At 39.4% G+C, this 26446-nt stretch overlaps 1 protein-coding gene across 1 annotated transcript in view; it reads right to left on the minus strand.

Annotated features, from left to right (window-relative positions):
• Window positions 1–26446, minus strand: part of plxdc2.S (plexin domain containing 2 S homeolog) — a gene marked incomplete at its 5' end in the record, with an annotated part of 248605 nt that overhangs the window by 134234 nt on the left and 87925 nt on the right. The window contains 1 exon segment of the mRNA NM_001093186.1: window positions 7476–7654. Coding sequence (NP_001086655.1) covers window positions 7476–7654 — 179 coding nt within the window.

Raw genomic sequence — 26446 nt, forward strand, 5'->3', positions numbered from 1 at the left:
CTACTTCGACCATGACTTTGAATTGAACGATTTGAACTAAAAATCGCTCGAATATTCAACCATTCGATAATCGAAGTACTGTCTCTTTAATATAAACTTCGACCCCCTACTTCCCCACTTAAAACCTACTGAGGTGCAATGTTAGTCTATGAGAAAGGTCCCCATAGGCTTTCTATCAATTTTTTGGTCGAAGAAAAGTCGTCAGATCGATGGATTAAAATCCTTAACGATTAAATCGAAGGATTTAATCGTTTGATCGAACGATTTTTCGTTCCATCGTTCCATCGAATTATTTGCGGTAAATCCTTCGATATTCGAAGTCGAAGGATTTACATTTGGCAGTCGAATATCAAGGGTTAATTAACCCTCAATATTCAACCATATGTAAATCTGCCCCAAAGTGATGATGTCCCATTATGATCTACATCCATAAAAGCATTGTTAGCATTCTGTTCCATGGAAAATATCACTTAAATATTGATTTATGAGGAAATGTATATTGCTATATTTAACAAACAATTATTTCAATTGTGTAACCTTAACAAGGTTGATTTATATAAGCTGTTGACATTGTATAGAGATCTACTGATCACAAGCTAAAAGTCTACTGGTAGATTCCGATCTACCTTTTCTTTTAGGCAACCCTGCAATAGTGCAAGGAGCTGTGATGCAAGTACAGGTATGGGACCTGTTATCCAGAATGATCGGGACCTGGGGCTTCCCAGGTAATGGATATTTTCGTAATTTGGATCTTCATACCTTTAAGTCTACTAAAAATTAAGTAAACATTAAATAAACACAACAGGCTGGTTTTGCTTCCAATACAGATTAATATCTTAGTTTGGATCAAACACAAGATATTGTTTAAAAAAAATAAAAGGAAATCATTTTAAAAAATTTGGATTATTTGGCTAGAGAGTCAGCCTTTCGGTAAGTCAGAGCTTTCCAGATAACTGGTTTAAAGATACCGGATCCCATACCTGTACCTTTAGTGAAAGGGGTTTTATGTCCAATTGACTGCGGGGTAATAGTGGGGACCACAAATGCACTTGTGGAAGTAGACAAATCTCTTATTGTTATGGGATACTGGTGATACTACATCAACACAGTTAGTTATCTTCTAGATCTCTTGCGTAAATCAATAGTGCTGAGTTGTTGGCTGAGAGGTTGATCTTGATGGACGTCTGGATCTTTCAACCATAGTAACTGAGCAACTAAAGAAGTATACAAATCTATTAAAAAGGCAACAAAAAGATATTGAAAAAAGGAATAAAAAAGAAATAGCTGGTGTAAAATAAATGGCATCCTGATAAAGTATATGTCATGTATTATCATGAATTAATGAATAGAATTCATTACAATTAGCGACAGTATCTTTATAACAGATAAAACAGAAATTAAAACCAAGTCAATGGGACAAATTCAAGCGGTAAACAATTTCTGGCCGAAAATTGTTCTAAAATCCTACTGACCTCAATACCAGATTTTACAGGGCTTTTTTAAACGAACACCTTAAGGATGAATTGTACACATTTTTACTCTTTTACAGGTTTATAACTTAAAATTTTTAAATAGGATCCATGGACTCTCAAGTGGTTTTAGGTACAGGTTGAAAGGAATTACATGCCCCATACTTACTGTTTTCTTATTATTAAATGACTAAAAATGGCAAATGATAATTCTGTATAATTTTAAAAAATGAAAGAAATTAATAATACTCCAATGCTATAATTATTTCTGGTTAAATCGTGAATCCTGAGGCATAATGGGTAACAATTTTTTTCAGTGTACTTTATTTTTACAGGAAAGGTTTCAAATATTTGCTTTAAAAAGCTTTCCCAGTTCTCTTTATTAAACTCAAATTAAATTGAGGCAGTGGTCATGTCCCAGCAAGAATAATTATCAGGGAATGATGACCTGCTTTTAATGTGGCCTACAATCTCAGCCTAACAATCTATCCCTTGTTCTCTTCCACTTCACCTCCAAAAATGTCACCTGCTGGTGACTCCTCATCAGCACAAAAGAAATATAGAACCTAACATTGCCAACCAGTGAGGTCCATTTGTTACTAGGGGTGCTACCATTCCCAGAGACGTAACTAGAGGGGGGTGGGCCCTGGCGTGGGACGTGCCCAATCGCACCCCCTGCTCTCCCGGTAGTTACGCCACTGACCATTCCCCATCCGGAAAGATGGACGGGAGGTGAAGTCCCGGGGGAGCGTGTTTGTGACATTGTTGGGTAGGGTGATAGTGTCACGGGGGCAGGGCTATGACATGGAGATCGGTGATTGGTCAAGGAAACTCATGCCCGGTTTTCCTAATTCTGAAAAACGGGCATGCAGTTTTGATCCGGACAGCCTTTCTGAAAACGGGCTGTCTGGTCAAAACCGGACAGGTTGCAACCCTACTTGTTACTAGGATAAACTAGTCTATAAACTAGTTTAAAGGATAAAATATCAAGCATGCTCCTAATAAACATTTCAAGCATCTGTGATTTATTACTCAGAGTAGCAGGGTGATTTTTTCTATTTCTTTTCTCACTATTTTTACTCCATGCAACTTGACATTTTTATTGATTTCCAACATTATTCTGCTGACTACATCACAAACATTTTCCTTGAGGATTACACAAAATAAATGTGTTTTTTAAATATCTGGTTTGTCTAGGCAAGCTGAGATGCAGAAAATGCCTGCAGTATGTAGCTTTATCCGTTACTACAGTACAATAGGGACACCCTCACTTTACAGACTGGGTAAAGTATTTCAGAGTTTGTTTTCCCTACTATTAACATAAATATCTTAAATTCCATAACTTTAGGGTTAATCATATTTAGGGTGCATAATATTTTTCCTTCTTTTTTTAAACTATATTTAAAGCAATACCGACACAGTCCTATAAAAATCATAGGAACGTGTCAGTATCAAGTATGTGCTGCACCCGCTATAGTTCCCCTCAAAGCCACTCCCCCCAGACCCATGAACCTGCATTAACCCGACCCCTCCGACACTGCTAAAAGAGCTTCGTTGCTGTTTCAATGATGCTGATCCCAGGCGATCCTTCCTTAGGCTAATTACGAATGAAAACAGGACTTCAGCCTATGGAAGGATCGCTCCGCCCCCAGCCCAGCATCACCGAAACAATATGGAAGATCTGTTAGTAGTGTCAGCTGATCTGCTGCACCAAGGTTCAAGGCTGGGGGCGGCTTTGAGGGTAACTATTGCGGTTGCAGCAACTACTTGATACTGACACATTCCTATGATTTTTATAGGAACATGTCGGTATCACTTTAACAATATTTCTAATGATGAAATTAATGGGAATAACAACTAGAAATAATTAGATAAAAATTAGGGAACATAAATGCTGGGTATTGATAATAAAGCAAGGAGGCTACCAATAAATGGCTTTCAGTTGGTGGGCTTATAATATAAAGGCTCATTTACACCTGCAGTGAGCAAATTAAAGGGATACTGTCATGGGAAAAAAATTTTTTTTCCAAAATTAATTAGTTAATAATGCTGCTCCAGCAGAATTCTGCACTGCAATCCATTTCTCAAAAGAGCAAACAGAATTTTTTCTATTCAATTTTGAAATCTGACATGAGGCTAGACATATTGTCAATTTCCCAGCTGCCCCAAGTCATGTGACTTGTGCTCTGATAAACTTCAATCACTCTTTACTGCTGTACTGCAAGTTGGTATGATATCAACCCCTCCCTTTCCCCCCCCCCCGCAGCCAAACAAAAGAACAATGGGAAGGTAACCAGATAGCAGCTCCCTAACACAAGATAACAGCTGCCTGGTAGATCTAAGAACAACACTCAATAGTAAAAACCCATGTCCCACTGAGACACATTCAGTTACATTGAGAAGGAAGAACAGCAGCCTGCCTGAAAGCATTTCTCTCCTAAAGTGCAGGCACAAGTCACATGACCAGGGGCAGCTGGGAAATTGACAAAATGTCTAGCCCAGGGGTAGGCAACCTGAGGCTCCGGAGCCTCATGCGGCTCTTCATCCTACTTGCTGCGGCTTAGGTCGGCTATAGAGCCCTCGCACCTGCTGGCGGCTGCTTGATTGTGTGACCGGGGTAAGCTAACGGTTAGCTAACTGCAGTCGCACACTCAGGAAGCCGCCAGCAGGTGCGAGGGCTGTATTGACATCCCAGGAGTGACAGGCAAGACCGAGCCGCAGAAAGATGATTCATCATGGTCCTTACCACGGTCACAAACTCAAGACAAGAGAAGGAAGATCAGCATTGAACTTCAGAAACAGAATTTAAATTAAACAGATGAGAACACTAGCATTTAATAGGGCTATTTAGTGTTTGATTTATTTCAAAGTAGGCCTACACATACACACTGCACTTCTGTTTGTTGTATTCTGTTGTTGTAACAGTTAAAATTGAAAAAAGGTTAAAACTTTTAAAAGTCTGTTTTAAAAATCTGTTTTATGTTTTGCGGCTCTAGACTATTTTTCTTTAGTGGAAGAGGGGGCAAAATGGCTCTTTTGATAGTAAAGGTTGCTGACCCCTGGTCTAGCCCCATGTCAGATTTCAAAATTAAATATAAAAAAATCTGTTTGCTCTTTTGAGAAATGGATTTCAGTGCAGAATTCTGCTGAAGCAGCACTATTAACTGATGCGTTTTGAAAAAAAACATGTTTTCCCATGACAGTATCCCTTTAATTCAACTTGCCCCTTCCATTCTGGTTTCTGTCATTGAGCTTAATGGTTGCCATTTAACAAATTGAAGCAGGGAGATTCAAATAAAAAGAGTATAGATGTGGGTTAGTTACAGGTTTGCATGTCACAGGTTGGGTTGTGGGCCTTATCTTTAGCAAGTTTTACTCATTTACATATTTTTTAAACTTCCAATTTGCAGCAACAGCACTTTTAATGATGTTCAGCAGGAAGCGGACCAGGTTAAGCATAAGAGCATATGTGGGGGCCTTACATGGTATTGATGCCTTTCTACTATTCCAGTTGTTCTGGCAAACAGCCCAAGTGATCAGAAATGCAGGAAGTGAAGAACTGTGGCCCCTCCTAATTTCATACCTCCCAACTGTCCCTTTTTCGGAGGGACAGTCCCTCTTTTGACAGCTCAACCCGCAGTCCCTCATTTGTACTGGAAAGTCCCTCTTTTCTCTGCACTGAACAGCCAGAAAAAGAAACAAAGTTCTCACTTAATTGGCTTTTAGCAGAGAGCCCAGAACAGTTAACAGGTGCAAATAAGATACTTTGTAACAATTTTGAGACACAAAAACACAGTTTAGATAAGGAGAAATATTTTCAAACTTTCATAACCTGCCAAATTTTGTAAAACAAACATGTTAATTAGGGGGTGTGGCCACAGAAAGGGGTGTGGTCGAAAAATTGCTGCGCTACGTACGGGAAAAAAAATTTTGGCCCTCTTTTTACTTCCAAAATGTTGGGAGGTATGTAATTACTTCATCGGCCGATGATCTGGCCAACATGGTCGATTGGCAAATGGATTTTTGAAATCTGTCTGATATCCAAACTATCCAAATATACATTGTACATGGATATCAGTCAGAATAGGTGAACCACCATATGTGTACCATATTGTTGTTACATGTATTGACAGCTTAACTAGGGTTCATTCCTACACAAGCATAATTAGTCTGCAAGTCTTTAACCCTGGGTCTAAGGTCTGCTTTAATCATTGTTGGGAATAGTCATGGCAACAGAGCTGGGCCAGGCGCACGTTATCTTGAGCATGCACGAGTCATCTTGCGCATGCGCTCGCCCATTTTGCCATGACTATTCCCAACAATGGTTAAAGCATGAGCGAATCAAAACGTGCATGTGCGGAAGCGCTGATGGGGAAACCGTGGGGAAGAGGGGACCGGACATGGGGTAGGTGATAGAGAAGGCACGTGTCTAGCACCCCTTTCCAGCTTTGCGCCCTGGGCACCTGCCTATTTGCTTACCCCTAGTTCCGGCCCTGCGTGGCAATATGGGGTCTGCCTAGTAAACATAAAAATGCATTCGCATTCTGAAATAAAAAATTAATTAGCATTCTGATAAATTCTGGGGCTGGAAAAGTGTGTGTAATTGTGAAGCAAAGGAGGGAGCATTAACATAATTTTAACTTTAATTAGCCATTCAGAATTTAGAGGATTTGCTATTTGTCTTGTTCCTTTTAATTACAATTTTTAACTGCAACATCTCCAGCCGACAACAGACGTCGTGGTGGATTTTGGAATAATAATGCTTTATACAATGAAATAATTATAGATATAGAGAACGGAAATACTCTAAGTAAAACTGCATTAATTAAATCACATAACATTTGGGATAAAAGTTCCCATTAAGATCAATCAAGATTTCATGGGGGTGGGAATCTTTCCTTAATTAACACCATGCCCAAAATCTGCTGAAAAATATGTAAACACTACAAAAACATAATAGGGTGGTTTTGTCAGTAACATGGGGGCAAATTCACTTAGATCCGAAGTTGCGCCAGTGATAAAATGTGAAGTTGCGCTCAGGGAGATGAACGGTAGTGAAGTTGTGCTACCGTTACTTAGTCAGGAAAAGCGAAGTTACGCTAGCAATGCCTAATTTGCACACAGCGCAAAGTTAAAATATAATGGACGTATATGCTGCAGCAACTAAATTACACTACACAAGCCCAGGAAACCTTTAATAAATAAAATAAAGGTGTTCTTTTGCCCTATACATGTGCCCACTGTATCACTGAGTTGCCATATGTTAGGAAATGTAGGGGGGAAGGAGGGTACCCCCAAAAAAAGTTACGCCATTTTTCATACTATCACCCTTAAAAAAGTAAAAGACGCCAGCATTTTTTGGGACAGAACAGCACTCTTTCAACTATTTTTGGACAAACTGCTATCTATTGTATTGAAATTCGCCTGGTCTGACCTGGCGAAGTAAAGTCTGGCGCAAGAGGTACCGTTCAGTAAAATGCGCAAGTTAGTGAATTAGCGTAGTTACGCCCCTTGGCCATAGTGCAACTTCACCTGGCGTAAGGGTGCGAAGTATCGCTAGAGTAGGTCCACTTCGCTAGCGAATATACGCCAGCACCCGTTAGTAAATCGGCAAAGTAACGAAATTACATCACGCTGGCGAATTTGAGCTAGCGTTAGCCGATTCATTTGCCCCATGCACTTGTTGGGTTTTTTGGCATCATTTATCTTAAGTCTTAAAATGGACTCTATTGGAGATATAATTCTGTTCTTTCTGCATAACAGGTTTCCAGATACAAATCCCATATCTGTAGTTTGTGCCACAGCATGCAATGTAGGCAATAAAGTTTATTTTATGCAACCAAAAAATACCACCTTTAAAAGGTAATGTAATGAATAATATTCCATTGCAAAGTTTCAATTCCTTTTCTAATTTAATTTTTAATTTACGTTACTTTTCCAAAATTAATGGTATGGTGACATTTTAAAAAAAACAAACAAAACCAAATTGACATTTGAGAAATGTACCTCAATCTCTGTGCCATTTTCATTTGTACCTTCAAGGAACATGTCAGGAAAGTCTTGTCCAACACTAGGTCTGTTTGTATCCACTGACTGTCGCTTCCATCTGTGGCTATACATGTGTGTGTCCACCGAAACCATTTCATCCACTCTGGGCTTGATGGCAGTGATTGAGTAAGACACATCTGCAATACAAGAAAGCCGGTGGTTTAGCAAATTTCTCCCAGGCAAATGTTTGAATAAATATGTTTACAGAGTATTGGAAAAGTAACTGCAATGTTATCATATGTAATGATAGAAAAACAACTCTGAGTAATAATAATAATTATTCTACAGGTATGAGATCCGTTATCCTGAAACCTGTTATCCAGAAAGCTCCGAATTACAGAAAGGTCATCTCCCATAGACTCCATTTTACCCAAATAATCCAATTTTCTAAAGATTATTTAAATTTTTCTCTGTAATAATAAAACAATACCTTGTATTTGATTCAAACTAAGATATAATTCATCCTTATTGGAAGCAAAACGGTTGAGTTTATTTAATGTTTAAATTAATTTCTAGTAGACCTAAGGTATGAAGATCCAAATTACGGAAAAATCCATTATCCAGAAAACCCTAGGATAACAGGTCCCATTCCTGTACTGTTATTATTATTATTTGAAGAAAGCTGTTGCGCGTGAAACATTTAGTCCCAAACAGATTCTTTAATTATTCGCATGTAAAAATCTCTCTGAATTAGGGATGCACCGAACCCACCATTTTAGGATTTGGCCAAATCCCGAATCCTTCAGCTTTGGCCCAGTCCTGAACCAAATCCAAACGCTCATTTGCAAATGCAAAAAGGGACAGAAGGGGTTGAAGATAAAAACAATTTTATTAAGAAAAAATTAGGTTAAGAAAAATTGCATTATTTGAAGGATTTGTATTCAGATCGGCTAAGCACTTGGTTTCGTCTGAATCTGAATCCTGCTGTGAAAAGGCTGAATCCTGGCCAAATCCAGAACCGTATCCTGGATATGGTACATCCTTACATTAAGGGGCCCATTTACTTAGCTCGAGTGAAGGAATAGAAGAAAAAATACTTCAAATTTCGAATGGTCGAATATGGCTACTTCGACCTTCGACTACTACTACGACTTCGAATCGAACGATCCGAACTAAAAATCATTCGACTATTCGACCATTCGATAGTCGAAGTACTGTCTCTTTAAAAAATTCTTCGACCCCCTAGTTCGCCACCTAAAACCTACCGAGGCTAATGTTAGCCTATGGGGAATATCCTTCGATCGATGGATTGAAATCCTTCGAATCGTTCATTCGTAGGAATATCGCTAAATCCTTCGACTTTGATATTCGAAGTCGAAGGATTTCAATTCGGCAGTCAAATATCGAGGGCTAATTAACCCTCGATATTCGACCCTAGGTAAATCTGCCCCTAAATGTCAGTAATTCAGCCCTTTGTACTATGACTTTTTGGTGGAATATGTATCTAAGCCAGTGATTTCCCAAACTATGAGGCTGGTTCCCTGGGGTGGCCTATAGAAAAGGCATAGGAGCTCGGCCAAAAGACCAGTTAGGGTGAGATTTGGGGAGAATGCCCAAGATCTGCTTTTCCACATACACCTCAAACCCAGTTTGAATAATTAGTTATTTTGGCTGAAACCCTATTTGCTTTTGTAGATCTTTTTGGAAATATTAGTGATACACCAATATTTTTTTCCTATATGTGTGACATAGTTATTAGCTAGTGGTAGTTATGACTAATGGTTGGGCCCATAAGGGGGCCTTGAAATAAAAAATGTCCAGTAACCACTTATCTAGGGTTATTTTGATCATCAATGAAAAGAAGGGACTTTATTTAGACAAAAAGAAGATGGCTGAACTAGCAGCTAACATAAAGCAATACATACACATGACTTGTGCTTTGACTTAAACAATTTAACATGCACATGATAGAAATAAATATTAGTTGAGAATTTCCATATGAAGTGTTACTGGCCCTTTAACCCAATGTAAGGTACAAAAAGCAAATAAAGGCTTACATATTTATGTGTTTTGTCCATGTTTACTTAACACCAAAATAAGCGCTCCGTGCATAATACACCTAGTGTAAGACATACAATTTAAGTGACACTGGTCATGTACCTGTGCAAAGCAATACAGGCAGTTTATAATTGAATGTCAGATAAGGGGTTCAAAGCATATTATGAGCCTGTCAAGCCCGACTCCTACTAAGAGAATATTTAATTAGTTCAAAGCAGTGCAGTGAGCGGGTACAGAAGAATCAATATGGTTTGGTAAGTATCTTTGCTGATATAATAGAACAAAGTGAAGTTTATACAAATTAAGAAATGCAATGTCGTTTATAGCAAAGGAAGAAATGCAGAATCATCTACAGTAAATGCAAGAGAACAGCAGAATTCTTACTGCCTTATTAACAGAACAGCATTCTTTCTGGCGCATAAACACAGCAGCATTTGTTGGAGTAAATGGACATAAAATTGGAAATAATACATTTAAAAATATAAAAAAGCAATATACAGAGATATCTAACCACAGAATACAGCCTGTACTGTAACCATATTCATTCTATTGCAGATATATACAACTTGGCAACGGTGTTACACTATAATATGCAGGTATCCCATAAGCAATCCAAGTTATTTTGAGTCCCCTCTAATAATTCAGTTCAATATCCTGCGTGAAGGATAAGGAAAGTCTCTTAGCATAAACTAGAGTTTTTAGTCATAATATATATATATAATGTAAAAACATATGTCCGTAGCAAAGCTCTGTGCTCATCAGTTGAGTTTTCCTGCAATTTATTAATGCCTACCATTAGAAATGATTACATATATCAGAATAGTCCTGCTTCCTCTTCTTCCCTGTAAGCCATCACACTAGACTCATCAGCTGTCTCTGAAAATATTCTTTTTCTTCCACTGTGTCAGGGGTATAAAAAATTTTGCAACTGTGCATTAGGAAACAAGCAATGGAAATGGCAATGCCCTGGATAAGATGGTAGCCTCAAATGAAAGAGAAAAAGCATTTAGTAAAACGTTTAGAATTTAGGAAAACTGATAAAGCTATTCAGTTTAGGCCAGGCATGTCCAAAGTCAGGCCCGGGGGCCAATTGCAGCCCGTTTTCAAATTTACACCGGCCCTCAGCCTCCATCATGAAAGTAATAATAATGTGGCCCCCCCAGCACAGTGCAATCTTCCAGCGAGAACCACTGGTCTTCTGGCCAGTGGCGTAACTAGTTGTTACTGGGCCCCATAGCAAATTCAATTTAGGGCCCCAAAATATTTATAAGTTGGCCCATTTTACCAAGATATATTAAAATTAATTAGGGTCTCACTGGGCCCCTACACTCCTGGGCCCCCCTGCAATTGCAGGGTCTGCTTCCTCTATAGTTACGCCCCTGCTTCTGGCTTCTTTTTTATTGCGGATGAGCAGGCGAACTTTAATAAAGACGTCGGCTATTTCGTTCTACTGCGCATGCGCCTGCCCTGGGAAATTTGATAAAAGAAGAAGCCAGAATACGATTGCTCTGTGCTGCTCGCTGGAAGAATCCCAGGCTGGTGCAGTTTTCTCCTAATAGGTGCACCAGCCCGGGGTGTCAGGTAAGTATGCGTTCACTTGGGGGTGCCTAACTTTTAGCACCCCCAAGTTAAACGACCTTTCCATCTCATTTAATACGTGTTCACTCAAAATCTTTGACATGGAACCTTTCAAATGTCAGGAAGAATTAATAGGCATTCTCCCTAAATATTACCCTGACATTTGGGCTGGCACCTTTTTGCCACTGCTCCATAAACCAACCCCCCCCCCCAACTCTATTGTTTGGGAATAGGGATGGGTGATTTTTTTTGCCTTGTTTGGCAACCCGTAGACTTGAATGGGGTCGCACGTCCAAAAAAAATGACGAGTGTCAAGAAAAATTTTGGTGCCCATAGACGTCAAAAACAGTCAAATTCACCCATCCGTATTTGGGAACCATTGTTGTAGGGTATAGAATGTGGAAACCTAAATCAGTGCATAATTACTGTTGTGCAGAAAAACTTTAAAAAAAAAAGACGTTTTCATCTTTTTTCATCTGCTGTATGGTTTTTGAATGGTGAATCTGAGTTTTTAGTCAGTTCTACCAGAGAATCCCCTTACGAGACAGAGAGAATACACAAAAAAAAATACCTTAATCTGGAAGCTCTGGATAGATTTAAAGGATACGAAAACCTACATAAGAAAATTGCGCCTTGGTGAAGTTTGGATAACACAACTTGGGTCAGATATTATAAGAAGAAGCAAAATCCTCTTCAAATTTAAAGACTTGACTAAGAAACAGTGAACATGAAATATTATGAACTACATAACTGAATTTCTTTACTATTTGCATCACATATATACAACCTACTGCATCAGTTCTAATCATCTTTGGAGCAGTGAGGCCCTTCGGTTGCCCATCCATAGATTATGTGCTCTGTTTGGGAGCCCCTTCCTTGCTCAACTGCCCTGGGCTTGTCTGTACTGGCCACGGGAAACAATTTTATCTTCCGAACAGTCCAGCACTTGGAGTCAAACCGACAATACATTTTAATCCAAAATAAAATCCCTATTGTTCTTAGTACATAATAACTGAACTTGCAGCAACAATGCATTCTTCAAATAACCTTAACAAGCCTGAGTAAAATGAGGGGAAATATTACATAATTAAGGAAAAATGTTGCCGGTCCAATGTTCTGTCTTTTTTTAATTGAATCATATATTTCCCAAACAGTTAATACATTTCTGAAACCCAGGAAAAAAGTCATCTCTAAAATAGAATATTAAGCGTTATCACGCCATTCTTTTAAAGCTTAGTGGTTTGCACCGACAGCAGGAAGGTTAAATCTAGCGTTATTAATTGTATTAAAAGGAAGGTACATGAAGTTTGCCAGCATTATTAATTATATCTAAAGTGCAATTAACAAAAGGGCATGTTCTTCTTGTCTCAACTATATTTTATTACTGTACAAAGCTGTACATTTGACAATCAATCAAAAAAAACACACCACAAAAAGGGTAGCAGCTGAGCAAATTAGGGGTTAGTTTGGTTGGGATTTGGGCAGATCATGTATTATCAGTTACCAGAATACTCAGCTACCCTACAATAGTGTCTCATAATAATGTTCATACTTTGCTGCTGACAGAAGAGCAACTAACATAAAATATGATGGCATTTTTTCCACATAAACAATCCTTCCCCTGATCCACCCTGATCTATGCCCTTTTTGCCTCTATACCAGTGATCCCCAACCAGTAGCTCGCGAGCAACATGTTGCTCTCCAACACCTTGGATGTTGCTCCCAGTGGCCTCAAAACAGGTACCTAGTTTGGAATTTCTGGCTTAGAGGCAAGTTTTTGTTGTATAAAAAACAGGTCTACTGCTATATAGAGCCTCCTGTAGGCTGCCAGTCCACATAGGGGGCCACCAAATAGCCAATCTCAGCTCTTATTTGGCACCCCAGGAAAATTTTGCATGCCTGTGTTGCTCCCCAACTCTTTTTATTTTTGAATGTGGCTCACGGGTAAAAAAGGTTGGGGACCCCTGCTCTATACAGAGCAAAATAAGACAACTGATGTCACTGTAAGATAGGAGACATCTATGGACCACAGACACTGGGACGCCAATTTATCCATTTGCAATTTTGCGTTTTTCTAAGACACAAGAGCAGAAAAATCAAATATCAGAAAAACTGGATCACGTTAAGCCAGGGTGAATGCCAGTTAACAACTTTCTGGTCCTACACGGGACTAGTTGGGTAGACCCGTACCTGACCCAGACCCCCCTCACCAAGCCATATTTTGTAGACTCATGCACTATTCATTAGGGTTGGGGCAGACGGGCAGATTTAGTCGCTTGGCGACTAATCGCCTCCTCTGCGTGGCGACAATCTCCCGAACTGCCTTCCGTCTGCTTGAATGAAGAATCGATTGCGCTAATAGACTTGCGGCTCTTCGATTTCCAAAGTCGCCCGAAGTTGCCTCACGAGGAAACTTCGGGTGACTTTGGAAATCGAAGCACCGCGAGTTCATTAGTGCAGGCGATTCTTCCTTTAAGCAGACGGAAGGCAGTTCGGGGAGATTGTCGCCACTCAGAAGAGGCAATTAGTCGTGAGGCGACTAAATCTCCCCTAGTCTGCCCGTCTGCCCCAACCCTTAAAGATCGCATTATCCAATCTCCACATGTTGCACTCACTCATAATAAGCACAACAATTTAGAATGAGAATTGCACATCCAAGCAAATTAAATATGAAAGGACAACATTTAGATATGAACAGATATGCAAATAGACTACTAAATGTCAAAGCTAACGTGTGTGGGGTTATCTGCCCAGTACTGAGATTATGCAGCGTTATGCTGTTTCTGTAAAACTAATAGCTAGAATTCGGTATCGCTCTTGATCAAAGCATTTTATAATTCCACAGGCGCAAGGACAATTGCAGCAAGCATAACTAAACTGTATATCTTTAAAAAAACCTCATTCCTTCAGTCTAAAGAATCTTGATCCTGTCTCCGTTCACAGGTTATATGAACAGCAAAAGAAACACTTCCCAAAGCCACGGCATATGGGAATATCATACTTCCCAACTTTCCCTTTTTCGGAGGGACAGTCCCTCTTTTGACAGCTCAACCCGCAGTCCCTCATTTGTACTGGAAAGTCCCTCTTTTCTATGCACTGAACAGCCAGAAAAAGAAACAAAGTTTCTCACTTAATTGGCTTTTAGCAGAGCCCAGAACAGCTAACAGGTGCAAATAAGATACTTTGTAACAATTTTGAGACACAAAAACACAGTTTAGATGAGGAGAAATATTTTCAATCTTTCATAACCTGCCAAATTTTGTAAAACAAACATGGTAATTAGGGGGTGTGGCCACAGAAAGGGGTGTGGCCAAAAAATGCTGTGCTACAGTGCGGGAAAAAAATTTTTGTCCCTCTTTTTACTTCCAAAATGTTGGGAGGTATGGAATATTAAGTAATTAGTTGATAGAGTTCCAAGAAAGCCTCACTGCTTCCATATCACTGATCTGTGCATATTTGCTGATCAATAACAGTATAAAAAAAGTCTATGGTCTTTAATTCTGCTCACAGTTAGTTGATTGAAGTGTCCAGCAGTACCTGTAAAGAACAGCACTATAATATATACTTTCCTTTATTCCACCAAGGATCTGGTGGCCAGTGTATAGGGTCCTCCAATAGGCCAAACTAGAAATCTAGCTAAAAATTGCCCAGATGTCAGTTATAAATAAATACAATCCTGTCAGGGCAAGGACCACATTGGTCAAATGATTGATGTAAGGTAAGCGGATCAGGGTCAGGCCTGGGCCCATGGGACACAAGGAAAAATTGTAATATTTTGCCGCACTTGGCTTGGGCCTTTGTGGCCTCGGCACTATTTTGGATTCGGCTGAATCCTTCGTTTAACATTCAGCCAAATACCCAAACTTTTTTTACTTCCTTGTTTTGTGACAAAAAGTCAAGTGATTTCCTTCCCTACCCCTAATTTGCATTTGCAAATTAGGATTTGGTTTGGCCGGGCAGAAGGATTCCGAATCCTGCTGAAAAAGGCCGAATCCTGGATTCGGTGCATCCCTAATAACAATACACTTTTTTAATATTATGTGCCACTGGGTAATCCTAAATAGAAAATATACATTTTAAGAACCAAGAGCCGCCCCATGGGATCTTACCATTCACGGTGCACACAAACAAACATACATGTTAGGTCACATGAGCCAATTAATACACAAACTTCTGTCATTTGCTCCCACACTTCCTGTTAGAGCTGCAATATTTCTGGTCAGGTGATCTCTGAGGCAGCACACAGACCATCACAAAATGGGAGCTCAAGGGAAAAGATGTAAAAGGGCAATATTTACTTAAATATATATAGCTAATGGTTAATTGACCTACAACTTCTACTGGTTTTGACTGAGGCCAGTTGATGTCCCTGACTACAAGTTGTTAACTTATTTCACACTAGAAAATAAATGCTTATTAAAAGAACTCAAAGACATGATGAATTGACGCCCAAATCAAATACTAAAGATACTATAAGATCTTATCATCTAGAATCTGAATGCCCTTCATCTAATGAGCAATTACTGATTAGCTATTACACTTAGGTAATACTACCTCAGCAATCTTATTTTAACAGAAAGTCAATGAGAAATTAGCTTACATCTATCCGCTTGTGCCGTAACACAAGGATAATCACTTTGTAACATACTGTACTTACTAGAAATTAGCCAAGGAATAAAGAACAAATGATATGTTGAAGAAGTCAATTATAAAAGTTCATCGTCAGCAGTAAAGCTCTTAACTTGGAACTTGCAAGTAGAGCAACAGTGGCCATACGTTATCTGCAGAAATGTTCTCATGGGAAGGCGCTGAGTGTATAAAAGAGACTTGCCTGAGATTTACCTGTTTGCTTTAATGAATTGACGTATTTATCAGAGCTGATACCTGTGTCAATAAATCCAAGTGCGTTCAACTACTTTGATTGGACAAATGGCATTCTACTTTATGGGGTGGCAAAGCTCAACAGCCCTAAGCATCTCACCCATTCATGGAGTTCCCCCTTGATGCAAATCTCATGCAAGGAGAAATGATTCAGCCAATTATTTTCTGTGCTGGGACAAATTGCTCCAGGGTACAAAATAGATGTGTAATCTGAAAGGTTTGTTAATGTTTTACTGAGCAGTAACTAAGAAGTTTTGTGTTTCTTCCTGTTGGTCATACACTATGTGGACAAGGAGAGAGCGAATATTAGTTATTTCTCTCTCTTTGCTGCAATAACAGGCTCTACGAGATGCTGGACAATTGTTGGTACAATTTTCTTCTATTCGTGCACATGAACATTGATATTGGGCAATTCAGTCTGGCTTGCCTTAGTGTTCCAATTCATCCCACAGGTGATCAGTTGGGTTGAGATCTGGGTCCTGTGCAGGTCAGTCAGGTTCTTTCACTTCTTCCATGTCTGCAAACCCGGGGTCGGACTGGGCCGGCTCTAGTGGGCTCCGCCGGCCCTGATATGCACCCTGCTTTGCTTCCTGCCCTGACCTGTTGGTTGCGGCAAAAACTATGTGAGAATGTTTGCACACACATGCGACGGGGGGGGGAGTTGCTGGACTCGGAGCACTGAGGCAGCAGCCCCGGGGGGCCGGAGGGTGGCACTGAGGCAGAAGCCCGATGGGGCCCAAGCCCTTCAGTCCGCCCATGTGCAAACCCATTCTGTATGGTTCTAATTTTGTGCATGGGAGGCTTATTAACCTTCTCAAACAGAAAGGGTCTTCACCAACAGGTTGTTCCAGTCATATGTCTGCAAACCCATTCTGAATAGACCTTAATTTGTGCATAGGGGCTTTATTATCCTGTTGAAACAGAATGGGACTTCCCCAACAGGTTCTTCCACTCATATGTCTGCAAAACCATTCTGCATGGACCTTAACTTGTTCATTGTGGAGTTATTATCCTGCTGATACAGAAAGGCCCTTCCCCAACTGTTCCTGCTGTACGTGCAACAAATCAGTACAACCATTGCAATAAGTTATTGGGGTTGCTTAATTTTTAAGTATTTTCTTGGGATTCACAGTATAATGTGTTGCAATGAGCATATCTATACAGTAGTTTAGTACAGATTCTTTCTTCTGCCTTCCCCTCAATGCCGATTAGTATTTCGACTTTACTTTAATCCAAAACACACAAATGATTATTCGTCTTTTATTAAGACTGCCTTTCTAATCCTAGTGATCACTTAAAGCTGCAGCGACACACATTTTACTGTCTAAGTGAATACACATTCACCATTTTTCTGTTATAATACACTTATTTGGGAAATAAAATGAGTCATTCTACTGTGCATAAATGGATTAGAAATGCTCAAATGTATAATGCAGAGCAACAAAGGTTTCAAATTAAGCCTGTGAAAAAAATACTGCTGTGTTAAAAATAATCCCTACGCGTTCCGGAAACCCAGCTCAGCGTAACACGGAAATCCTTGTTTATTATTAAAAACTTTCCTTTGGGAAATAAATGTTGACTACAGTGCATGGACACACACCAGTTCTCAATTGTAAGGGTTCATTTATTTTTCCCCTGGGGCACAAGTGCTAGAGCACTAACGGGTGCTTAATGCTCATCTAACAAACAAGTCCCAGGGTATGTTTGCACCTATAGCCGGATCAAAAATCCAGTACGAGAAGCAGACCACACACATCAGTGAAATGTGTTCAAACTTTCATAACCTGCCAAAATTTGAAAAATGAACATTAAGGGGCCAATTCACTAACTTCGATTGAAGGATTCGAAGTAAAAAAACTTTTTGGGCTACTTCGACCATGGAATGGGCTACTTCGACCTTCGACTACGACTTTAAATCGAAGGATTCGAACTAAAAATCGTTCGACTATTCGACCATTCGATAGTCGAAGTACTGTCTCTTTAAGAAAAAACTTCGACCCCCTAGTTCGCCATCTAAAAGCTACCGAACTCAATGTTAGCCTATGGGGAAGGTCCCCATAGGCTTTCCTAAGTTTTTTTTGATCGAAGGATATTCCTTCGATGGTTGGATTTAAATCCTTCGAATCGTTCGATTAGAAGGATTTAATCGTTCGATCAAAGGAATATTCCTTCGATCGTACGATCGAACTATTTGCGCTAAAATCCTTTGACTTCGATATTCGAAGTCGAAGGATTTTAATTCCCAGTCGAATATCGAGGGTTAATTAACCCTCGATATTCGACCCTTGGTGAATCGGCCCCAAGGAGTCTGGACATGGTCAATATCTTTTTGTCCCTCTTTCTATTTCCAAAATGTTGGGAGGTATGCCATGTTACTTTTTAAGTTAAAACTAGTGATTTATGATTGATTATGTGTCTCGTGGCTCAGCTGAACCTTGGGTTCTCTAAGCAACAGCTTAGCTCTTAAAGTTCAAAGGCCCGTTTAAAAATACAAAGCATGGGGTCTTATTTAAACGGGTGGTTCGCCTTTAGGTTAACTTTTAATATGTTATAGAATGGTTAATTCTAAGCAACTTTTCAATTGTTCTTAATTTTTTCTTTCTTTATAGTTTTTGAATGATTTGCCTTCTTCTTTTGACTCTTTCCAGCTTTTAAATGGGGGTCAATGACTCCTGGCAGCTAAAGGAACAAATACAATAGGAAGGAAGAAAACTAAGCACATAAACAGGATAGAATGAAAAGCTGCCCCCCCCCCTTTAATAAAACACAAACAAAGTATTCTGTATGTAAAATTATTGGCCACAGCTTTATTAATGCATACAAAAATTAAATCTTACCCCTGTTGCAGCCATTTTGACTGCAGCCGCGAATTGCAAAAATAATCCCAAGGGTCTCCGTAACTGGGATCTAAGCCGTAAACTACAGATACATTGTCTCAGAAAATCACTCTCTCCGCCATACTAAGGGGGTTACTAAACTCCAAATGCAAAATTAACAAAACAATTATGATTTTTTTTTTATTTTTTATAAAATTGGACTTTTAAAAAAATCACAAATTTTTCGGAATTTATTGAACCCCGAGGATAGAAAAGTCCAAAACAGAAAATCCGGCATCTCAGACCTGTCGAGGTTGCATATAAGCCAATGGGAGAAGTGCCAATGATTTTTTGATGTGCGCTGGGTTTCATGCAATGCCCCGGGCAAAGTTTTCGGGCAAAAAGCGTAAGAAAGCTGAGTTTTTGGGTGAAAAATCAGAGGCAAAAATCGTGTATATCAGATTTTTTCCTGCAAAGCTATTTTTTGGGAAAATGTAATATTAAATAAGCATAAAAAAACGGATTTGATCGGAGTTTGTAGCAGAAAGTATTAAGATAAATTCGGACTTTGATAAATAACCCCCTAAAAGTTTAGTCAAAGGTGAACAATTCCTTTAATAACACATTTGCTTATTCTAACAACCATTTAAAGGCACAGTTGGTGGTGTATAATTGCTTTGCACTGAGGATACGACATATCCTTTAAGCACGTTGCTAGTTTACTCGGTAGAATATGCATTACACAGAACTCTTTTTCGGCATTACATACGAATTCTTTACTCTGATGGATCCTTGCTATTGTGGTGGAGGGGGGGTGTTGTTGGGGTGGTGACTGTAACTTTCAAATTCAATACAGAATCGATTGGGCGCTAGTGGTCCTTAACTACAACCAGTCAATTTATTGAAGATCTAAATGCAGAACACTAATGCCATGTTATCCATTAAAGGCCTTATACCTGCATCTGGTCCCTCAGCAATTAAACCTGAAACAGAATCTTCGGCATAGGTCATCTCCACGCGACTTCTTACAGGAAAAGTATGTGTTTAATGCCACATCCCTACACAGGATTTTCTATAAATAGACGCATAAAATGCAGACAGGGAAAAGAAAATGCATAAAAGGTTGATGTAAAGAGAATCTGGGAAATGCTAGAAGCGGATATGTATCTGTCTAATATTATCTCTGTATATATGACATCTCTTATTCCCAGCTAGAAATATTCCCAGTATGCTTATAATAACCAGGTAATACCTCAGCAATTTGAGGGCAGAAATACCATAACAAATCTTTGAAAACGCTTACAAAATAGTGCAATATAAACATATATATATATATATATATATATATATATATATATATATATATATATATATATATATATATATATATATAACTTTCAGACGAGTATCCGCACTCCAAGGCCAATCTTAATAGAAGGAGGGGTGCACGGTAAATCGTGTATTCACCAATAGTTTCCAAACCAGCACGTTAGGGATGCACCAAATCCACTATTTGGGATTCGGCCAAATCCTGAATACTTGGTGAAAGATTTGGCAGAATACTGAACCGAATCCTAATTTGCATAAGCAAATTATGGGCAGGGAAGGAAAAATCTTCTTTTGTGATGTACAGTCACAAGATTGCTCTACCCGCCATAAATATGTAAATTAGGATTCGGTTCTGCCAGGCACAAAGATTCGGCCGAATCAGAATCCTGCTGAAAAAGGCCGAATCCTGGATTTGGTGCATCCCTATTAATTTTGTTGTGGCCACTATGCTGCAGTATTATTTCCTTTTTATTTCACATGGATTTCTTTGCCGTTTTTGGATATAATGTCACCTTCATCATTATCCATTTACAGTTTCCTTAGTTGCAGTTTATTAATAGACATGTTTCAGCAAATAAGATCGGTACTAGCACAAGCAACTGCACTCTGCAAATGATCTGCTATCATTAATATACAGTGTATCATCATTATATTTCTGTGTGTATAGCTCTATGCTGCCCAGTTATAATGAGCTTTTACAGCACCTACGAGCAACCGCTAAAAATAAACAAGCCATTTTCAGAGCTGGAGTCTAATAAGCTGCAGTACATTTGTTACATTGGTTTTCACATGGATTTAATTGCACCATATCTGCATTTATTTACCCTAATTTACTTCCCATTATCTTATCTGTATCAATGCATACCTCCCAACATTTTGGAGATATAAACAGGGACAAAAAAGTTGCAGCGCTCAGTGCGGCAATTTTTTTACTAAGCCCATTTTTGTGGCCCCCAATTACCAGGTTCATTTTACAAAATTTGGCAGGTTATGAAAGTTTGAACATATTTCTGTTTTTTTCAGTTATTACAGTTTTGCTAATGAAGGTGAATTGCCCTTTAAGACGTGAGTCTAAGTCTAAGAGACCTATTATCTTATATTGTTACAATTACTGATTTACTTATCTCAAAATTGTTACAAAAGTATCTTATCTGCAGCTGTGGCTGTTCTGGGCTCTCTGCCAAAAGCCAATTAAGTTAGAAACATTGTTTCTTTTTCTGCCAGTTCAGTGCAGAGAAAATGCAGTCCAGTACAAACGAGAGACTGTGGGTTGAGCTGTCAAAAGTGGGACTGTCCCACTGAAAACGGGACAGTTGGGAGGTATGTCAATGTTATATCTGTAAGATATAAAGATTGCCGTGCTAGTGCTTTTAATGGGCGATATTTGTTAAGTACTCTCTAGCCAATACTTCCTTTTTGTCTCAGGCACCATCATATCGGCCAAAGCAACAAAAGCCATGCAGTGCCACTATTTTGTGACTGTCATTTCACACTTGTGTTAATGCTAACAGACAGATATTGAGGATTTTCCATAAGGAAATTAGGAGGAACAGGGGGAATGTGCAAGGTTTATGCATTTGCCATATTATGGGTACTGTTCGAAGGGAATGTTGATTTTGTAGAGGGGATACTAATGCATGATACACACACACAGATATACAGTATATATATATATATATATATATATATATATATATATATATATATATATATATATATATATATATATACATGAAACAAAAAAAACTTCCGCACACATAGGTCTTGATAAGTGAAAAAAAGCTGGTAGATTTATTACAACGTTTCGGCTTACAAACTCAAGCCGTCATCAGGAAGGTGATGACGGCTTGAGTTTGTAAGCCGAAACGTTGAAATAAATCTACCAGCTTTTTTTCACTTATCAAGACCTATGTGTGCGGAAGTTTTTTTTGTTTTATAGATGTGAATTTTTGTCCAGCACCTAGGCATCTGAGTGCACCTATCTAGTTATATGTCTATATATATACATATATATATGTCTGTGTAGGATTCATCGGCACTCTCTCATTCAATCAATTATTTGCCGGGTGCTAACCAAATGCATCAACAGTTTCATCCATGTGAGCCAAAACGAGTATATATGAGCCGTTGGTGGAGCAAACACCATAAGTAGGAAAATGCCTGGGTGCCAGTCTATTTAAAGCAAACATGTATAACATCAAGTGACGGCACACTGAAGATATAATATATCAACAAAACAAAAAAGTAATCTAACTCAAGGTTTATTTACTCCAACATTTCAGTTGTGTGTTCTTTTTCCCTGACGGAGGTTCCAACACGGAACCGAAACGTTGGAATAAACAAACCTTGATTTCGATTACTTTTTTGTATTGTTGATACATTCTTCGGTGTGCCGTCACTTGATGTTATATTGTTATATATATATATATATATCAAAAGACGGACACCTATGTAAAAATTTTCACTTCTTTATTTGCATTATATCAGAGTCCAACGTTTTTTAAATGGGTGTCCCGGTTTTTGATATTCTTGGATATACGTAAATTATAACTGTGCACCCTAGTTATATACATAAGTAAGGCAAGCCTTGGCGTGCGGATACCCAATAGACTGATATAGTTAAAGTATATTGCTTGCTAGATTTTCTAATACCTGATGCTATTCTCCCTGCTTTTCTATCCTAACTGAATATTTCCCGCACACATTTCTGCTGACTCGGTACAGTAAATAGATCGCAGCAGGCGCTTAAAAATACTTTGGAACTCCACTGCCTTTTTCTAACAAGTGTTGGGCTTGCCACCTGGGCTCTTTTTTCAAAGTCTATGTATTCATTTTCATATTTTTTCACATTTTATATATTCTAATTTGTCACTTCTCTGGGCCAGCTGGCTCAAAGCAAAGGGGGAAAAAGTTTAAGTGTTTTTTTTTTTTTATTTAATTGCTATATTTGCAGAGTTCTTTCAATTTTTGGTACATTTGCCAAGGAGAGATTAGGGCGTTGGCAGCCATTGTGACCTGCGAGACTGCTGCATCTGCAATTAACTGGTGGCCCAGCCTAAATGACAGCCCTTAGCCAAAGCATTTACTGACCAAAATGGCAAATATTACTAGGTTGTGCAGTTAATAATATGAATATTTACTATTAACTTTTTTGGCAGCCTATTTTCTTCCATATATAGGAGCAAACATTAATATTTTCCATATACCATATTAATTAAGGGTTGTTTTCACTTGGCTGTCTATGTGAAAACTGACAGTCCCAATTTCCAGCTTAAGGCATTCTACTAGGAATAGAGAGAATGACGCCAGTGCCGCAAGTCACCCATCACTGTGCTATAGCCTCATTCCCCCAGGATTTAATGGACGCGCCTACTAAATGGCACTCCTGCCCCCTGACATCACCCACTAGGGTTGCCATCTGTCCTGTTTTAACCCAGACAACCCGGTTTTTGGAGGGGCTGCCTGGAGCAAAAATGACTGTCACCCGTGGGAAATATCCTATATGTAAGTTGCGCCAGGAGACTTCCTCAGCGCCTTACCTCCCGGGGTGTCTCTCCCCGAATAACGGCATTCGTCTTCAAAGTGACGCTGGCGTCCAACGCTGATCGTATGGACACCTGCGACTTGATGTCATCAGGCTGTGTCTGAATTGGAATTTTGGCGCCAAAGATTGTTTAAAAGGCATGTCCACCATTTTGCTGATGCCAAGCTGGTTTCAGTGTTCTGTTCCTGCCTAAGTGTCTGATTGTGTTGGATATTCCTGGTTTTGACTTCTGCCCGATCCTTTACTACGACTTCTGCTGCCTGCCTTGAACCCTTTGCCTGACTTCGACTACGTCTTCTTCTTTTCTCCTGCCGGTACCTCGCATACGGACTTGTTACGCACTTCTTGTTGGCTTCCGCAGCAGAAAGCCCGGCCCCAAAAGGGCGTCGGTGAATACCGTAACCCACCGGATTCTCCTGTGCATCCGCGGGTACAGTCACCCATCAAGGTTCCAGACAACGAGGTCGTTACACTATACCTGTGAGTGACAAAACTCATGAAAATACCTTAGTACTGGTGTGAATTGCTGGCGGAATAACGTATAAATAACATGGCGGACATTGCTCTGCATTTTCCATAGGTTTTGTGATTTGTTTTACCACCAGAAATACACACTGACATCAGTGCTAAGGTATATCCAATGTATGTCGTGGGTAGCACCAATTTCCCAACAAAGCTCCCTGTACGAGATCACCCTAAAGGTTTATGTAGATTAATAAAATAGTGTTACTGAATTGGTTCATGCCTTTAGTCTTATTTAGCAACACTTGATAAATTTGCCCTGAGCAGTGACTCATAGCACCAATCAGTAATTAGCATTAACAGTTGCCAGTAGAAAAATAAAAGCAAACATCTGATTGGTACCCAGGTGTAAACTGGCCTAGTGCTGATAAATGAGCTCTATTAACCAACCGATCACATTTCTCTTTATGAATTTACCTGCACTTGATTAGATTAAATAATCTGGACAAACTCTATCCACATAACTACTGTACATAAAACTCAAATTCATTTCCACTTCTATTTTCCATTGATCGTCGTTTTTGCAAACGTGTATTTACCTTCTTGCAATTGAGTTTCTGCTACAAGCAGCGAGCGCAGGTGAGAACCCAGATCCAGCTGTGCCATAGGTGCTTATTTGTCTCCATGTTGTGTGCTATCAAATATAATTAAGCTCAGCTGCAGTCCCTAATAATATTAAAAATCAGCGAAGAAGCTAATTTTTGCCTGACCAAGGCTCTTACAGTAACTGATTACATACAGATGCCAAATCTCCAAGTGAAACTTTCACCACCTGTTTTTTAATTTCAGCCCTGGCATTTTCACACTTCTAAAGCTTAACTGGCATGAGACATTGGAAGCCATCTGCTATGGAAGGTGCATTTGCTCAGTCTTTTTTTTTACTGTGGGTATGAAGAGTTTAACACTATCACAATGAATACCTGGGCATTGAATGCTGGCGAGAATGATACCAGTTTTAATCCTGGGGCTGCCAATTTATAATGTACAGTTTATTTAAAGTGTGAGCTAGAGGCTTTCGGCAGTGACAAGGTGCTACACTTGATCATTCTGCAGAGATTCATTAGACTAAATGAGCCATCCTGCATTTGCCTGAATATTTATCCTGTCTCTTGTGGGCTAAACATGTTGAGTGTTGTAGCTAAAAGGGATATAACTCTTGCTAGATGTTTATACAGACATGCAATTTATTCTGGAGACCTAGAAAACTCCAAAACTCTGGATCCATTAACCGGAAACCCATTTTCCAGAAAGTATTTGAAGGATGGCCAGAAATATGTTCACAGTTTTGTTCCTTACACCATAACACAACTGTATGGCGCAAAAGCAGATGTGGTCGTAAAGAGGTGCCGCATCAGCTCTGGCTGTCCATCATATGCTGCTATCTGTGTTTTTGGCCTGTGGGATTGTGTATAGATACCTTAAAGGGGTTGTTCATCTTTGAGTTAACTTTTAGTATGATGTAGAGAGTGACATTCTGAGACAATTTGTAATTGGTTTTCATTTTTTATTATTTGGGGTTTTTCGAGTTATTTAGCTTTTTATTCAGCAGCTCTCCAGTTTGCTACTCAGCCAATGCTAAACAAAACTTCAAAGAATTAAGATGGGTTCCCAAACTTTTTCATATGACTGTATGTGGAGGATATTAGACTTGCAGACAGTTCTTCTCATTATTGCCAAAGATGGCAGCAACGTTCCTTACATATAATAACCTTAACGAGCCCCTAAATGTCTACAAAGAGCTCACTGTTACAACTCCCCCTGGTAGTCTAGTGGGAGGACGGCAGGGACGCCCGCCACGTCCAACTTCTGCGCCGCAAGCTCCGTTTCCCTAGGGTGCGCGCCTCCTTGTGACTTAAAGGCGCACTGGCGTGATGACGCCAGCGCGCAATGGTGCGAAATTTAAAAGGTACTTAAAGAGACAATTTCTTTTTACACATTGCCCATTATAGGAGTTTGTTCCTGGTGCTATTTGAGCTTTGCGCTATTCTGTTTTAAACCTGTTTGATTCCTGTTGTGACCCCTGCCTGGCTTTTGACTATTCTGACCTCTGGTTTCTGATCCTTGCTTGTATACCGACTACCTCTTCTGCTAAAATCCCTTCTGATTGATCTTCCGGTTTTGACCCTTGTTTGCCTGACTTCGCTTATTCTTTGCCTGCCTCGACCCGGCCTGTCCTGACTACGATTCTGTCTTACACCTTGTACCACGACCTTCTGCCCAAAAGACTTTGCTTACAGTTGTGCCCCTTCGCTTGTTTAGAA

The sequence above is a fragment of the Xenopus laevis genome, chromosome 6S (genome assembly GCF_017654675.1).
Source record: "Xenopus laevis strain J_2021 chromosome 6S, Xenopus_laevis_v10.1, whole genome shotgun sequence".
NCBI lineage: Eukaryota > Metazoa > Chordata > Amphibia > Anura > Pipidae > Xenopus > Xenopus laevis.